We start from the raw sequence: 17,473 nt of genomic DNA on the forward strand, positions 1-17,473 counted from the left end.
GAGTTTGAGGCCACCCTGAGACTACATAGTGAGTTCCAGGTCAGCCTGGGCTAGAGTGAGACCCTACCTTGGAAAACCAAAAAAATAAAAAACTTAAAACTCTCTATGAGAATTTCTTTTCTCTTTGTAGGCTGAGTAAAGGGAGTGGAGTTGTTGGTTTGAATTGTCTTTATTAGGCAAAGACTCGTTTTCTTCTCAAAGTGGCTTATGTGGTACAGTCCACCGTCTGCCTTGACTTCATCAGTTCTCGCTTCAGCTGCTCAAAGCACACGAACATAATGACATTCCAGGAGGCCAGACGCAGGAAGGAAGGCACGAATCTAGAAAGGTGCAAGTTACCCTTCAGCTAGTTTGAAATTCTTTTTAAAAATATATTTAATTAATTAATTAATTACTTGCAAGCAGAGAGAGAGAAGAGAGATAGCCAGAGACAATTAGAATGGGCACACCAGGACCTCCGGCCACTGCAAATGAACTCCAGACACATGTGCCGTGCCACCTTGGCCATCTGGTTTATGTGGGTACTGGGGACTTGAACCTGGGTCTTCAGACTTTGCAGGCAAGCGCCTTAACCCCTAAGCCATCTCTGTGACCCTAGTTTGAAATTCTTTTTTTTTTTTAATTTTTCTTTCATTTATATTTATTTACTTATTTGAGAGCAACAGATAGTGAGAGAAAGAGGCAGATAGATAGAGAGAGAATGGGTGCGCCAGGGCTTCCAGCCACTGCAAATGAACTCCAGACGCGTGCACCCCCTTGTGTATCTGGCTAACGTGGGTCCTGGGAAATCCAGCCTCGAACCAGGGTCCTTAGGCTTCATAGGCAAGCACTTAACTGCTAAGCCATCTCTCTAGCCCTGAAATTCTTAAATAGTGTCTGCTTCTCATAAACTCTTCTGGGAAGAAGATGAAGGTATCTCTCTGGTCCTTGCCTTTCCTCTACAGAAGAAGGTCTAGTTTCCTCTCTGTGTCCCTTGCTGCCTCTAGATAGGAGAGCCCTCGTGATCACACTACGACCAGAGATATACTTCACCCCCACAGAACTTCAGCAAGCCTCCTCGTTTCTGACATGGGTTTCTTTTCTTGCTTGTATGTATGTTATAAGTATGTATGCATATACATGGTATGTATGAACGTGTATGTCCGTGTAATGTGGGGTGTGTGTGTGTGTGTGTGTGTGTGTGTGTGTGTGTGTGTGTGTATGGTGTGGTGTGGTATGTGTGTGCTGTGGTGCCCCAAAATCTAGTCTGTGGCAGGAGAGCGCTTGCCTACAGTGGCCCCAGCAGAACGCCCGATGTCTGCTCCCTCATTCTCCTGCCTCGTCTTTGTTTTCCACTGGAGTCTCTCTGCTTTACAGGAGCTTGCGGGGCCCTAGCTCTGATGGTGTCTCTGCTCACCCACAGCACTGGGAAGACAGGTGTGTGTGGCCACGCCCAGCTGTTCACATAAGATCTGGAGATTCCAACTCTGATGGTGCCAGACCCTCATGATTGAGCAGGAAGCACACCTAACCCCTGAGCCGTCTCTCCAGCCCCTGATTTGGATTTCTGATTACAATAAGTCTTTTCTCCTTTTTTGTTTTGCTTTACTGACTTAACAAGAGATAGAAAAGTATTAGGGCCCCCGAGAAGAAGCAAGAGAAAGTAAAGAGGGTGATGAATTCATGAGCGGCCCACAGTCCAGTCAGGAAAGAAAGGCTGTCTCCACCTAACAACTGTGGAAAGTGTTAAGATTTAAGTGGGATTTTGGTTTGAGGCCTATTTTAAGAATTCTACCAAAATGTTCAAAATGCCTGTTTACAGCCATTGGGCATTCCAAGAGGAAAAATGTGACAATAGTTACATGTACTTTGGATCACCTTAAAAGATATATAAGTATCTTCCAATGAGTTTTCATTTTTGTTGTTTTGTTCCCCTGAGAGAAGGTCCCATGACGTAACCTAGTCTGGCTGGGAACTCACTAGGTAGCCCAGGCTGGCTTTAAATTTATCTAAATCCTCCTGCTGCTGCCTCCCGGATGCTGCCACATCTGGCTTCCCCAGGGTGTCTTGTTTTCCTAAGTCTGCTCATATATTTCTCTAGACTCCTATGTGCATGATGCTTTTAATTATGAAAAATATAGGTAACATAAAATGTGTCATTTCAAGCATCTTCAATGTACAAGTCAGGAGCACGAAGTATATATTCACAGTGTGTGATCAACACCGCCATCTGTGAGATCAACGCCGCCATCGAACTTGGCGAGCTTTGTGTCCCCTCAAGCAGACTGTGCGCACTAAATGCTACCCACCCCCCACTTCTCTTTCTGCGGCCCTGGGGTGCTGCTTTATGTTCTGTCCTCATGCGGTTGGCAATGCAAGATCACTCGTTGAAATGGCATTCTATGGCATTTTCTTTTTACATATGGCACAACTGGGTTTTTGTTTGGGATTGTTTTGGGGGTGGTGGTGGAGGATTTATATGTGAGTGTGTGTGTGTGTTATGGATGTGAGCATAGGTGCACACATGCCATGGCACATGTGAGAGGCTCTGAGGATAGCTTCCAGGTATCAGTCCTCTCCTTCCACCTTGTTTGAAGCAGGGTTTCTCACTGGTTATTGGTCACTACTCTGTTGGCTAGGGCTGGGCTGCGAGCTTTGGGGTGATCCTCCTGTCTCTACCTCCTTCTTCCTGTAGGCATGTTGGGATTGTAGACATCCATTACAATGCTCAGCTTTTATGTGTGTTCTGGGGGTCCCAACTCGCGTACTGATGGATGCACAGGAAGTACCTTATCTACTGAGTCTACCAGTCCTGGTTTTTAGTTATGTATTTTGTTTTTGTTTTTTAGATGAGGCCTGGCTTGGAACTCACTATGTAGTCTGAGCTGGCCTTGAACTCATAAAAGTCCTCCTGCCTCAGCCTCCCAAGTTCTGTAACTATAGGTATGGGACACCACACCCAGTTCAGCTCATTTTAATTTTTAAATTTGAAAAACATAAAAGTGTTAAGTGCCTAATTATTAAGTGGTATATCCATTTTAAGTTAACTTTCTAGTGTATATCAATTGTACTAATGTGTCATAAGTGCAGTTAGTCTTAGAACCTTTTGTATAATGCGTATGATACATTCATGCTCATCTTCTAAGTTCTAAGACATTGCCTTGCAATATGATAGATTATAGACTCCTTTATCTTACCACTAATGCGATACTTGTTGAATATATCTGTACATTTGGTCATACTGTATTTTCTCAGGAGGGTGCTGTCCAAAACAACAAAATATTACTTTGTGGGAAAGCGTGGCCTATCACACAATGGAAGTTTCTAGGTGAGTATAAATCATTAGCAAGACACATTTTCTGCATTACTTTTCTGACTGGTGACGAATGTCTTTTCTTTAGTTTTGCTTTGGTAGAATTTTTTAAGTTAGACTCAGTGATAGAGTGCATGCTTGATAGCATGTGCAGGGATCTGAGTATGATCACCGGCGTTGTGTACATTAATTTTCCCTTTTTTTTCCCTAGCACAGTAGAATTGGTGTGTTTGAAGACAGTTGAGGCCAGGCAGAGTCATAGTTTAAGTCTACTGCATACACTAAGGCTGGTAAACTAAATGCCAGCTGTTTAGCTCCACAGGGTGCCAAGGCATGCAAGCACCCTGAGCACAATGAAGGTGCACACAGATGCTCAGTGTCGTGACCTACCCTTTGAAAAACGCCGTTGGCCCTTCTTTTTGGAGCATTGCCATTGCGCAGCTGGGCACGCTGTGGTACTGACCCGCTGGAGAATTGATGTATCTTGTCTTCACCACATCCGCTGGAGAAGCCAGGAATGTTGTGCAAAATCCAGCAACCAAAGCAGACAGCAAGTGGCATGGGACATCATCTGAAAGGGACCAAGGAAGCAGGTGAACACCAGTAATTGTAGCTGTCCATCCATCAAATCTCTATGAGCCTGTTGGTTACAGAAGATCCACATGGATATCATATAAACAAACACAAAATGTAATGAGTACAGATACGCTAGAAACAGATGGGCAGCAGTATACGGCATCATGAGTGGAACAGCCACTTGCAGATCTATTATTTTTGGAAAATGCTCATTTCTCAGTGCCACTGGGGTCTGGAATGATGCCTGATACATAGGATCTAATACTGTTTAATGGAATTAAAGTCATTGTCAAAGGAGAAAATCAATGTCTGTAGAAACTACCTGAAGATTATTTTAGGAAGCTGTCCTATGAGGAGATCAGTGTGAGCGCCACATATAAGTAACACTTTGGGATACACTTGCAGTCTGCTGGTGGAAAATGAGACTCTAACAAAAATATGCATATCAATGCTAAATGAAAATAATGCTGGCACAACCAACCATTTGCAATTTTGCAGCAAAATTGAAACAAAAGAATGTTGAAAAAATATTTTGCATGGAACATATTTTGTAATCATGGAAAATGTTAATAAAAATTAAAAATATATATATTTTGTATGGGGCTGCAGAGATGGCTTAGCAGTTAAGGTGTTTGCCTATGAAGCCTAAGGACACAGCTTTCCAGGTTTGATTACCTAGTACTCATGTAAGCCAGATGTACAAGGGGGCACATGTGTCTGGAGTTCATTTGCAGTGGATGGAGGCCCTGGTACACCCATATTCTCCCTCTCTCTCTCTCTCTCTCTCTAATAAATAAAAATTTAAAAAATATTAAAAGTAGCCAGGCATGGTGGCATAAGCCTTTAATCCCAGCACTCAGGAGGTAGAGGTAGGAGGATCACTATGAGCTCAAGGCCATCCTGAGACTACATAGTAACTTCCAGGTCAGCCTGAGCTAGAGTGAGACCCTACCTAGAAAAAAAAAAAAATTAAAAATATTTTGTAGCATGCTTTTAAAGTTTGGGTCTTTTGGGCATTCAAAATTGTTTAATTTTTTTTTTAAAGAGGATCCTATTGAGATTAAGAAATTCAATATGTTATGGCTGAAGAAACTCCAAGAGCTGGTTATGAGGCACAGACGTGTTTGCTACATACAGCAGATTGTTACCTGCTAATATTTGGTTGTTCACAAGGGCTCCCTTCATCAGGTCATACGTCACCAGCTCTGTGCAATTGATGATGACATTTCTCAACAGGTTAGGGGTAGTCCCTGGAGGAAATAAAAAAGGAGACACTGTTGAGTAACCCTAGTTTCTAATACGGTGCTTAATAGTTAGAGCGTTGCCTAGATGGTAGTTACCACGCCATAGGGTCGAAAAGCTTTCTGTCGTTGCAATAATTCTGTAGGCGTTGTAAGTTCCGGTGTAACGGGGTTTGATGCCATGCAGGTGGCTCTGCGCTTGGAGCCTCACTTTTACCACCTCTGTGGGCTGTCCAATGAACACTGCCACCCCTCCGGTCATTAAGCCAGCGCACATCTTATTTCCCAAACTGGGTGTTGCTATCCAGGAAAGAGAAAAAAGAAAAAGAAAAGAGAGAGAGACTTATTAGGACAAAACCAATCAAGATGCTGAATACAACCACATTTTTGATTTTCTTACTTGTGAGTGTTTTTGTGTTCTTAAGTTTTTTCTACTTCTTGAATGCTTGGTCATGTGTCAAAAGATATATATACATGGTGGTGCTAGCCTGATTTTTTTTGTTGTTGTTTTATTTTGTTTTGGTTTTTTGTTTTTCAAGGTAGGGTTTCACTCTAGTTCAGGCTGACCTGGAATTCACTATGTAGTTTCAGGGTGGCCTCGAACTCACGGTGATCCTCCTACCTCTGCCTCCCAAGTGCTGGGCTTAAAGGCGTGCGCCACCATGCCCAGCTAGCCTTATTTATTTATTTATTTATTTTGTCAAGGAAAAAGAAAAGAGTGCCTATCTTGGCCTTGAATTTAGCTGAGAGATTGGTCAGTGGTTAAGGCACTAGCCTGAAAAGCCTAAGGACCCAAGTTGGATTCCCCAGGACCCATGTAAGCCAGATGCACAAGGTGGTGGCGCATGCATCTGGAGTTTGTTTGCAGTGGCTGGCGGCCCTGGCATGCCCATTCTCTCTCTCTGTCTCTCATCTGCCTCTTTCTCTCCTTCATGCTCTCTCAAATAAGTAAATAAAATATTTTTAAATATTTACCCTAACTAACTACAGGCGGTATCTAGTCTCCAGGGATGCTTGGTCTCCTGTCAATGATAAAACTAATGATCAACTGTAGCAGTCTTAGAGAAATTCTGGTGAACAAATTGCCTTAATGGGAAGCATCAGTAAAACTAGGCTACAACCAAAGAAGAGGGTGAAAATTTACAAACAAGAAGCTGAGAAAGCGAGTTTTGTCTTGAAATGTTGAAAAATTAGTGCGTGTTATTGAAGACAGATAAGAAAACTACAGTGAGTCTTGAAACCCAATAGTCATTCCTATAATGAAATATAAAGTTATAAAACATGAGTGACGAGGCTTCTCTCAGTCTCTCAAATTCTGTCTCCTAGCCTGTAAAATATGGATAATGATGACACCCTCATGGAGGAGAGTGAATTAAAATAACATTGATGAAGCATCTCTCAACATACAAAAACTGGAAGCAGCTTTTCTTACTGTGGTTAGGGATTTTCTCCTCATTTTCAGTAAGGAGCTGAGCGTATAAGAGATAACTATCTTTTAAAAAATAATTTATTTGTTTTTTTGTCTTAACTTATTTTTAATTGAGAACTTTCTTGTATGAACATATTTCATATTGGCCGTATTTTAATTTATTTTTATGCCTGTGTGGGTGGGTGTGCACACGTGTGTGCTTGAATGTGCAGGCCAGAGGACAACCTTAGGTTTCAACTCAGGAACACTGCCCACCTCCTTTGAGACAGGGTCTCTCATTGGCCTGGGACTCACCAAGTAGACTAGATTGAGTGGCCAACACGCAGCAGGGATTCTCTTATCTCTGTCTCCCCAGCACTGGCATCACATACAGGTGCGTTGCTATGCCTGGCATTTTTCCATGGGTATAGTAGATTGAACTCAGATCTTCATGCTTGTGAGGCAATAATTTAAAGACTCGTCTATTTCCCAAAGCTCCAGATAATTATTTTTTAACTGAAAATGTTGTGGTATGACAACTGCCTTCCCTTTGGGCCTACGTGTGCAGCCTTATTTTGATGCACTCAGCCTATGCTCCAATCCCCAAGCCGCCCATCCTTCTTCATTCCCCAGTCAAGCCCCTTGGGGGAAGAGAATAGAGAGAGAGAGAAAGAGAGGCTGTATTCCTTGTCTTAGCTTCTCACACCCTTTTGTTCCGCAATCCCCTGGAGTTTGTCTACAGTGGCTGGTGGCCCTGGTGTGCCCATGGCGTGCCCATTCTCTCTCTCTTTCTCATCTGCCTCTTTCTCTCCCTCATGCTCTCTCAAATAAGTTTCCTCCCCTGGTTTCCCCCCCCCCTCCTCCATTGATCATTCTCTCTTTCCTCATGGAATCCAGCTGGCACTTTTATCCTAGCTTGCATGCCATTGGCCATTTTTAATCACAGTTACCTGGCTGTCTTTCTGAACTCATCTTCCTGCTAAGACAATTTCTATTTTCCTTCCCTCAAGAAATGGTATTTTGTGCTAGAAACATCAAGTCATCTTACATTTCTTCCTGTCTCTTGAGCCTCACGTTGAGTTTTTCCAAGTTCAGTTTCAATGATATTCTCTAACCCATTGTGATTGGCATCTGTTTTCCTGCCCTGCTGCCACACGGGCCTGCCCAACCTTTGGCCATTGTGACAGGACGTGAATGTCTACAACTTTCTCACTGGAGAACCTCACTGTTGAGTCACACTCAGCACGTTTATGATTCTGTGTTGGGCCACATTCACATCTACTCTTGGCTAAACCAGCCACAGACTGGACACAGCAAGTAAAAGCAAACCTTGATTATTTCTTACTTAATGACTTGACTATGACCTATACACAACCTCTTTTGCTGCCAAGGCGGTATTTTGAACATTTGAACGTACTGACAACGCTTCCTTGCTTAACATTTTATTGTGGTATAGACTGGACCCAGGACCAAGCATTCTACCACTAAACTCCGTTTCTAGCCCTTAGTGTTTTTGTTGTTGTTTTTCTAGGTAGGGTCTCGCTCTATCCCCAGGCTGACCTGGAATTCACTGTGTAGTCTCAGGCTGGCCTCAAACTCATAGCGATCCTCCTACCTCTGCCTCCCGCATGCTCCCTAGCCTGGCCTGCCCTTGTTTTTTTGAGATAGTCTTCCTTGGTAGCCAAGGCTGATATTGAACTCACAAATCTTCTTACCTGCATGCCTCTCCCAAATTCTGGGATTCAATGTGTGTGCCCCTGTGAAGTCCCATCACTGTAATGGCATAACCCCTTAGCTCGGCCTGCATGACCCTGCACGACCTGGCTCCTTCCTGCTTTTCTGGCCTGAGGTCTTCATTCTCACTGCTACTCCTCACGAGGTTTCATTCATGATCTTCCTGTGAGAGGTTTTTCTTTACCTCTTGCTCGCTGACCCTTTAATCTCTCCTGGTCTCCCTGGCCGGACTCACGCACACCCTCTTAGGGGGCCTTGCATGACCGTGTCCTCACTGGCAGGTAAACGTCCTCTTTTTACTGTGCTCTACAATCTGGCATGGTGTCAAGTCACCTGTTAACTCGTCCCTGTGAGCCCCATGCCCTGAACTGGGGGCTCCTGCCTGTAGTGACAGCTGTCATCTGTAGACCTAGCATAGTTTCTGTACGTGGCGCTTCAATCAAGCTTACTCAGTGAAGAGGATAAACCAAATATGGAATGTTGCCAAAATATATTAGATTCATTTGATGCCTTAAGTACCCAATGAGTGAGTAAATGGCCTGGGCAGAAAAATCACTTGAGTGGGCAGCTCCGTATCCTATGAGTTTGTTTCTTCTTGCTATAGCTATGAACAGGACAATGCAATGCTGATCCAGGAACACACAGACCTTCACACGGACAGTACTTGTGTGTCTGTGTTCGGCTTAGATATTTGTGCCAATTCAGAGGACCGTGGTGCTCCGCATATGGACTTTGACTAAGCTCCCTAGGTGTCTCTGAGACATGTTTCTGCTGGGAGAAGTTTAGGTTAAACATGATCTCCACATGCAGAATCCCCCCCCCCCATAGACAGAAAACGTCCACCACCGACTGGATGATTCAAAGTATAAACCTGATTCTGTAGAATTGATTTGCATACTTTTTTCTTTCTCAGAACAGTGAGTCCCTATGTGGGGAAGGTAGAAGGATAAATATTGATAATATCCCGCCATTTGCTAGGATACCCACTACACTTTGCCTTACTTGGGGAGGGAGGCAGGAGTGCTGGAGTGGAATCCTGAACCCATGCTAGGTGAGCACTGTACCGTGGAGCTACAAGACTAATCTATTTTACATTTCTTTTGTTGTTGTTGTTGTTTGCATATGTGTGTGTGTGTGTGTAGATCAGACATCACGCCGTGTCTCTTCCTCAGTTCTTATATGGAGACAGGCTCTCTCCTTCCCCTGAAACTCACCAATTAGGCTAGACTCGGAGGACACTGTTCTCCAGTGCTGGGATGATAGATAGGCAGGGACCACCACTCCTGACATGGTGCTAGAGATCCAGCCAGCACTTTACCAACGGAGCTGCTTCCTCAGCCCCCCATTTTGCATTTTTTTTTTTTTTTTGAAGCCCAGCCCGGGGCTATCGGCCCCTCCCAGGAGCATGCCTCGCTTACTTTCTTTCCCTTCCGAGAAGTACTCCTGGACCGAATCGTACAGGCCGATCCTGAGGGAGGCGGAGCTTATTTGCCTCTGAATGCCGGCGGGCAGCCCGCTGTACAGCTTCGCCGGCCCTTCGGTCCTCGCCAGCGTGGTGACGGTTCCCAGGACGCCTTTGTACTTGATGCCGCTGGAGTTCGGAGCCTCGCCTTGGATCTGGAGAAGGAGAAAGGCGCAGGTCAGGGCGAGCTGGAAGCAGACACAGTGGAGGAGGAGGTCCTAGGTGACAAGGACTGGATGGCATGTCGCATGGGCTCCTGTTTTCAATTTCCATCCCAGCAACCTCCCCCCCCTTCCCATATTTGCGTGTGCAGATATATTGCTCGCTGTGAGCACCGAAACTCTGGCTTCACACCCCCCAAGAACTCTCTCCAGAGCCCTGGAAGACGCAGGATGGGATGCTGGAGTCATGACTCAGTGGTTAAGGTGTTTGCCTGCGAAGCCAAGGTTCCCAGGCTCGATTCCCCAGGACCCACGAAAGCCAGATGCACAAGGGGGCGCATGCATCTGAAGTTCGTGGCCCTGGCGTGCCCATTCTCTCTCTGTGTCTCCTCCCTCTCTCTCTCTTCCTCTCCTTGCAAATAAATAAAATAAATCTTTTTTTAAAAAAGCAGGATGGAAAGTGCCTTGCTCAATCAAAGAAACAAAGGGCGGGGAGAGACTGGCTTTATAAACTCGACAGTGATTATATTACTTAGAACACCCAGGATCCTTGAAAGCGCTTGCTTGGTAGGTCAACCCCTCATCTCTGGTTTTTCAGTTGACCAGGGAAGCCAATGGTCGAAAGGTGGCTACCAGCCTTCTCTGAGAAAGAGTGGGTATGCCAAAGCAGGTATGAAAGGGAGAAGCACAGTTGTCCCCTCTCTGCCCAGACACCCCTCGCCTGCCCCTTGGATTCTACCTGCAGTCGGACTTTGGCAGTGTCCAGCGGGAAGGTGATCACGTCTGCCAGGCAGGCGGCCACCCCGGCGGAGACGATCTTGACCCCCATGGTGGGAGGGGGCACGTCCGTGGCTGTCTGGCTCACCATCTTCGCTCAGAGACCCCGGAGAGTCAGCCCGGAGGAGGTGACAGTTCCTCTCCCTTCTCCCTCGGGCGCCGTCTCTGATTTCTAGGACGGTCACCCCGGTGGCGTGGGCGCACAAGTGGGGCGCGCCGTGTCCCGCCCACCGCGTGCCTCGGGCCAGGAGGTCCCGCTGCCCTGGGCTTGTCGGGCGCCGCAGCGTCCCGGCCTTGGGCAGGGCTCTATATACCCAGGTCGCGGGAGGAGGGGCGTGGTCTCCCAAGACCCGGGCGCCTCCCACCCCATCCTCGCCCAGCCGGGCCCCGGTCGGTCCAGCGCGCGGTGGGCGCCCAGCTCCGGGGCATCCGGAGGGCACAGCAGAGCGCGGCGCGCCACGGGCATCGCGAGACCCCCCTCACGGTGGCACCTCCTGCCCCTCTTCAGCTTGCCAACCTCGGCTAGCGTGGAGAGCAGCGGGGCGCGCCACGGAATTTGCAGGACGACCTCAGAGATCCAGGCGAAAAGTGGTGCCAGGAATGCGCCCAGAGGAGTCAGGCGTGGGGCGCTCATTCCGGGTCGCCTGCCTCCCTCCCCAGGCACCTGCCCCGCGCTTGGTAACCGGCTCTGTGGCCCCTGCGTTTGACTTTCTGACTCCTTTCCCACTTTTATTTATTTATTTTTATTTTTTATTTTTTGGTTGTTGTTGTTCTAAACAGAATTTTCCAAAGAAAGTATTTGCCGGACATGGTGGCCTTTAATCCCAGCACAGAGGTTAGGAGGATCTCTGTGAGTTCGAGGACACCCTGAGACTACATAGTGAAGTCCAGGTCAGCCTGGGCTAGAGCGAGACCCTACCTCGACAATCCCCCGCCACCCCGCCAAAGAAAAGTGTTTGTAGGATCACTGTTTTGTAAGCAGATGTCTAACGCAATCATAGACATACTAACACAGATAACGAATTCCTTCAGCAGTACATTTTTTAAAAAATATCCCCACCCGCCACTTTTAATTCGTCTGCGTGGGCGGCGGAGGGGCCTAGAAGGGACCGCAGAGGGGATTGGCTCCACTCCAGATGCAGCTCTGCTTCCTGACCAGTTCTGTGACCCCCAAGAAAGTCCTTACTCCAGCTTCTCTTTGTGACCGTAGTGTCATCCCAGAAATGTCCCGGGTTTGAAATCCTGTTGCTAAAACCCAGATAACTATAGAAGTCAAAAGCTATAATGTGAACTTGTTGTGTTAGAAGGAGCAAAGAGTTATTTTGATCATATACTCAGTTAAAATCCGTTTCACATGCCTTATTGGAACCTATAAGTAGAAAATCATAAGAAACAGGAGAAAGAGAGAAATAGCAAAGTTCAAGCCTGGTCTTCCAGAACGGATGACACACACCACAGTCTCCGGGTACTGTCAGCCTTGTCCTCCTGCTTATACCCGACCCAGAACTCAGCACCCAGAAGGGTGAAAGGAAGTTAGAGCTCTCTCCTCCAGGAAGGAGACATATAAATGGAAAGCTACTGGAGAGAGACTTCCAAGTCTTCTATAGCAGAAGCTCTAAGGACTGGGGAGATGGCTCAGCGGATACCACACTTGGGGTGCAAGGGTGAGTCTGCGGTTCTCATGCTGAGCACCCACAGAAGTACTGAGGTCACCGTGGCCCTTCCGCAATCCCATCACTCAGGAGGCTGAGACAGGAGATGCCTGGGGCAAGCCGGCTGGTGAGACTAGCTGAGTTTGCCAGCCCTGGGTTCCAGCCAGAGACCATGCCTCGGTAAATAAGGTAGAGGGTGGTCAAGGAAGACCTACTCTGGCCTTCACACACATGTGCACACCCACACGTACAGAGTACACACACACACACACACACACACACACACACACACACACACAGTCCTAAAGAGCTCCTATGGGAGCTCACACTTTTGGAGCTTGCCCAAGCAAGGCCCTGTTGACCAAAGAGTGGACTCTCAATAACCAGAGAGGAGGAGGAGACAGCAGTATTTCCTCTCCAAACACCAGTCGAGGTGAAGAATAATCAAGGCAAGTGTTGTTGGACAAAGCAGAGCGCACACATGGGAACGCATTGTTAGGAAAGGGGGTGATGGTGGGGGGAGGGGAAGGGGCGGGACAAGAAGTTGCTAGGAGAAGGGGATGGAGAGCAGAATTAAGAGCAGGCCCTGGCCATCTATTCTGAGCACATGTTCATGTTATCACCTCATGCCCGTGCAGTGCCTGAGAGCTTGTAAAGCCCGCTCACGTAAATGGCACATTGAATCAGATATTACAGCTGCAGGAAGGGTTCAGCATGGACTCAAAGGTGACCAAGTTCAAAGACACCGTAGCAGGCTCAGTGAAGTTGCCAACTGATTGTTCCGAGGCAGTTGGTAAGGAAAGGTGATTTTAGGGGCTGGAGATATGGCTCAGTGGTTAAGGCACTTGCCTGCGAAGCCTAAGGACCCAGATTCAATTTCTCAGTGCCCACATAAGCCAGATGTACAAGGTGGCGCATGTGTCTGGAGTTCATTTGCAGTTGCTAGAGGGCCTGGCATGCCCATTCCCTCTCTGTCTTAAATAAATAAATAAATAAAATATTTTAAAAAGAAAGTGTGGGGCTGAAGAGATGGCTTAGTGGTTTAGCATTTGCCTGTGAAGCCTAAGGACCCCGGTTAGAGGCTCAATTCCCCAGGACTCACATAAGCCAGATGCACAAGGTGGCACATCTATCTGGAGTTCATTTGCAGTGGCTAGAGGCCCTGGTGTGCCCATTCTCTCTTTCTCTTTATCTGCCTCTTCCTCTCTCATTCTCTTTCTCATAAATAAAATAAACAAGAAAGAAAGTGTGATTCTATAATTTTCCTAAGGTGACAGCTAGAATATTTATAGAGAATGGTGTTGGTATAGAGATAAAGACTTACCATATACCACAGAAAACTGTTGTAACTTGCAGAGAAATCAGAGCCAAGAGGCACTTGGAAGTCAGCAGTATGGGGGATGAAATGGGAACTCTTCATGGGAGTGAGAAGGACAAGGGGCAAGCCAGAATTACGTTCTGGGAAGAATGGTTTGTCCAAGGTAGAGTTAGGACCATCCTAGAGCCTCCTATGATCAAGGAAAGGTTTGGGTAAATGTCAAGAGAACCCACAAAATGCCTTTAGCAGTAAGGAGTACAACTATGCTCAAGGTTTTAGGTTGTGAGCCTGATGGGTAAGGAAAGACTGAGCATGCGCACTGTGACAGAATGAAATGTTTGAGGGACATGACTCCTTGTTGACTCCACCCGCCTTCAGCTCTCAGCTCTCCCTCTGAGCTATTACCAGGCTTCTATCTGATGGGATTTTAAAACAGAATTGCCAACGCATGACATTCCTCTTATCCAAAAAATGAGAGTCCTTATCCCTTCCCCTTGTATCTGGTAGGCTTATGAATACTTCGACAATTATAGACTACAATAGCACCAACTGTGTGACCTCCCAGGCAGGACCAATTAAAAAGGCAGCTGCTTGGCTGGAGAGGTGGCTTAGAGGTTGAGACATTTGCCTGCAAAGCCCAAGGACCCAGGTTCAATCCCCCAGGATCCGTGTTAGCCAGATGTACAAGGTGGCGCATGAGTCTGGAGTTTGTAGTGGCTGGAGGCCCTGGCACGCCCATTCTCTCTCTCTTTCTCTCTGACAAATAAATAAAAACAAAATATTTAAAAAAAAACTTTTGGCACAAGCATGAGGACCTGACTTTGGATCCCCAGCACCCATGTAAAGTGCTGGGCATTGTGACGTACACCCTTAACCCCAGTGCTGGTGACGCAATGTAAGGTAGATTCCGAGGGCTCCCCAGCTAGTCTATGGACTCGGTGAGATCTAATCCAGGGAGAGACCCTGTCTTAAAGAATACGCTGGAGGGGCTGGAGAAATGGTTTAGCAGTTAAGTCGCTTGCCTGTGAACTCTAAGGACCCAGGTTCGATTCTCTGGTTCCCATGTGAGCCAGATGCGCAAGGGGATGCATGCATCTGGAGTTTGTCTGTAGAGGTCCTGGCGTGCCCATTCTCTCTCTCTCTAGTAAATAAAGAAAAATATTTTTTTTGAAAAAAGAATAAGGTAGAGGGGCTGGGGAGATGGTTAGCAGTTGAGGCACTTGCCTGGAAAGCCAAAGGACCCAGACCCAGGTTCAACTCCCCAGGACCCACATAAGCCATATGCACAAGGGGGCACACACATCTGGAGTTTGTTTGCAGTGGCTAGAGGCCCTGGCATGCCCATTCTCTCTCTCTCTCTCTCTCTCTCTCTCTAATAAATAAACAAAAATATTTTTTAAAAAGCTTAAGGTGGAGAGCTACCGAGGAGAATACCTGGCCCCAAACTTCTGCCTTCATATGTTCACACACACAAAACACAAAACACACACACACACGTGAGCACACACACACAAAACACACATACACAAAACACACACAAAACACACACACAACTCACACACACAAACACACACACACGAGCACACACACACAAAACACACACACACAAAACACACACACACACACACAAGCACACATAGAAACATACGTGCACACATCAAAACAGAAAGAATGCTGGTAGCTTCTGTCGTTTTCGTTGGAACACATGTATTTGGAGCCTTGGGTCACCATGTAAGAAATCAAACTTTCCCAAGGCTGCCATGCTGGGGAGTTTCCACATAGACATTTCTGTTGCTCCCCACCATGGCACCAGCCATCCATGCGCAGCTTTCTTGGGCCATCTAGAAAAATTCACCCTCTAGCTGAATACCAAGTCATTACTATCAATGTCCGTAGAACAGATGAACCTTGCCCAAATTTCCGAGTCATAAATGTGTGAGCATAGGGCTGGAGGGATGGCTTAGCCGTTAAGCATTTGCCTGTGAAGCCTAAGGATGCTGGTTCGAGGCTCGATTCCCCAGGACCCATGTAAGCCAGATGCACAAGGGGGCGCACGTGTCTGGAGGCTCTAGTGTGCCTGGTCTCTCTATATCTGCCTCTCTCACTCTCTACTAAATAATAATAAATGTAATCTTAGTCCCTGGAAGGTTGAAGCAGGAGAATCTCAAGATCAAAGTCAACCAGTGAGACCTTGTTTCAGAAGAGAACACAAAAGAAATGGTGGCCTATAACAAAATGGCTGTGGTCTTAAGGTAGTGTGGAGAAGCGGAGCATCACCTTCCTTTGTTTGGTAAGTTGGGGGTACCACCCACTGTCCTTGTCCCTCCTTCAACCCTACCTTCATGAGGAAGAGTTCAAAGCGGTGAGTGTGAGGTTTTGCACTTGAACGATAAAAGGAGCTCATCATATATTTGTAAATAGGAAGCAGGGTGAGGGCTGGGGAGATGGCGAAGTTGGTAAAGCACTTGCCACATAAGACTCGAGTTTGAGATCCCAAGCACCCACATAAATGCGGGGTGTAGTAGTGCACATGTGTGGTCCCAGCAAGTGCCCAGGCAAGGTGTGTAGCTAGCCTCTGAATCAGTGAGTCCCAGCTTCAGCAAGAGACCCTGTCTCAAAGAGTAGGATGGAGAGAGGCTGGAGAAGACCCCAGAATTTGACCTCTGGCCACTGACACATGTGTGTCCTCACACATGGGGGAGCATGCATACATGCACACACGTGCACATAGATGCAGAGTGCACTAAAAGCTGATCTTGTTGGCATAAAACACATTTGCATGTCTTAAAGTCAGTATGTGAAAAACTAAAGGATAGGATGGAAGAACCATTACGGGAGAGAGAAATAGAAAATCGGAATTTCTAGAACAGCTCAGGGCTGGCAGAGAGTGAGGGCCAGGGAAAGACGAAGGCATTTTCTCCCTTGATGGCAGCATGGCCTCCTGGAATCTTATTATAGGGCTGGACTCAGGAGGGAGACTTCTCCAGGAGACAGTGTCAGTTTAGATCAATGATGCCTGGGTGTTTGTGTGGTGCTAGGTCCAAGGCTGGCCCTGGAGGTCAGGGGAGAAGCAGAAGGCCAAAATGTCACCCAAGGACACCCTGTGAGGTCGCTGAGGTTCAAGATAAAATGGTTCTGGATTCCAAAGAGCAGGCTGACCTTGTTACCTCTGAGAGCCACTGGGAAGTGGGGGAAAGTTTGCCTCAGGTTGGAGCGAACAAGAGGAGAGAGGGTGGTATCCCCAAAGGGTCAGATTTCTACTCTTCTGGCACAAAGAAGTGGAGAGGCGAAGGACAGGGCAATGTGAGCAAGGGTCACTGACCCTCAGTGACGTCACAAGAGCGGCAGCAAGACCTGGTGTAAGAAGTGCCCAATTTCTGCTTTTGTAATTCAGAATGTCATGTGTGGATGCATTTGCTCAAACTTGGCTCACCCAGGAAACACCAAACAAGGTGTGTTCATCGGAAATCCAAAAGCGTAAGTCTTTTGTACTTAAATTGTTTTGGGCTCCCCATATTGCTTCATTAGTCATGTGTAGGAAATAACATGGTCTAGGTACGCAGACTAATTACCAAATGACAGAAGAAGCAATTTATACATTTGGGGAGATCTGTTCAATTCCCCTAATAAAATAATGTGCATCTTCACCTAACTCCTTTTCCCTACCAATCTTATAACTATCGTAACACACATTATATATTTCAACTTATACTAGAAGCATAATTAAATAAACTTTTCATGTTCTAATTAAAAGTATTTATGCTAAAATATAATACTCACAACACCCACGCCACGTCAGTGATGGCATTATAAATTAGCCCAGTAATTCAGAAAATGATTGAGTACTGTGTA

General features: G+C 46.5%; 1 protein-coding gene across 1 annotated transcript; it reads right to left on the reverse strand.

Annotated features, from left to right (window-relative positions):
• Nucleotides 1-205: 205 nt before the first annotated feature.
• Ucp1 (uncoupling protein 1) lies at nt 206-10,744 on the reverse strand. The gene is made up of 6 exons (XM_004655833.2): nt 10,614-10,744; nt 9,670-9,868; nt 5,209-5,409; nt 5,017-5,118; nt 3,683-3,863; nt 206-320 (listed from the first exon to the last, which is right to left on the reverse strand). Exons 1-6 carry the CDS (start codon nt 10,740-10,742, stop codon nt 206-208), a joined length of 927 nt encoding a protein of 308 aa, XP_004655890.1. The 5' UTR covers nt 10,743-10,744.
• Between the last annotated feature and the right edge of the window lie 6,729 nt (nt 10,745-17,473).

The sequence above is a fragment of the Jaculus jaculus genome, chromosome 12 (genome assembly GCF_020740685.1).
Source record: "Jaculus jaculus isolate mJacJac1 chromosome 12, mJacJac1.mat.Y.cur, whole genome shotgun sequence".
Lineage (NCBI taxonomy): Eukaryota > Metazoa > Chordata > Mammalia > Rodentia > Dipodidae > Jaculus > Jaculus jaculus.

What these genes read in the sequence shown, in the direction of transcription:
- Ucp1 (XM_004655833.2), bottom strand. Translation starts at nt 10,742, where the DNA reads ATGGTGAGCCAGACAGCCACGGACGTGCCCCCTCCCACCATGGGGGTC. An exon ending in CTGCCAAAGTCCGACTGCAG is followed by an intron (nt 9,869 to 10,613) that starts GTAGAATCCAAG and finishes CTCCTTCTCCAG; the next exon opens with ATCCAAGGCGAGGCTCCGAA. An exon ending in CTTTTCGACCCTATGGCGTG is followed by an intron (nt 5,119 to 5,208) that starts GTAACTACCATC and finishes TATTTCCTCCAG; the next exon opens with GGACTACCCCTAACCTGTTG.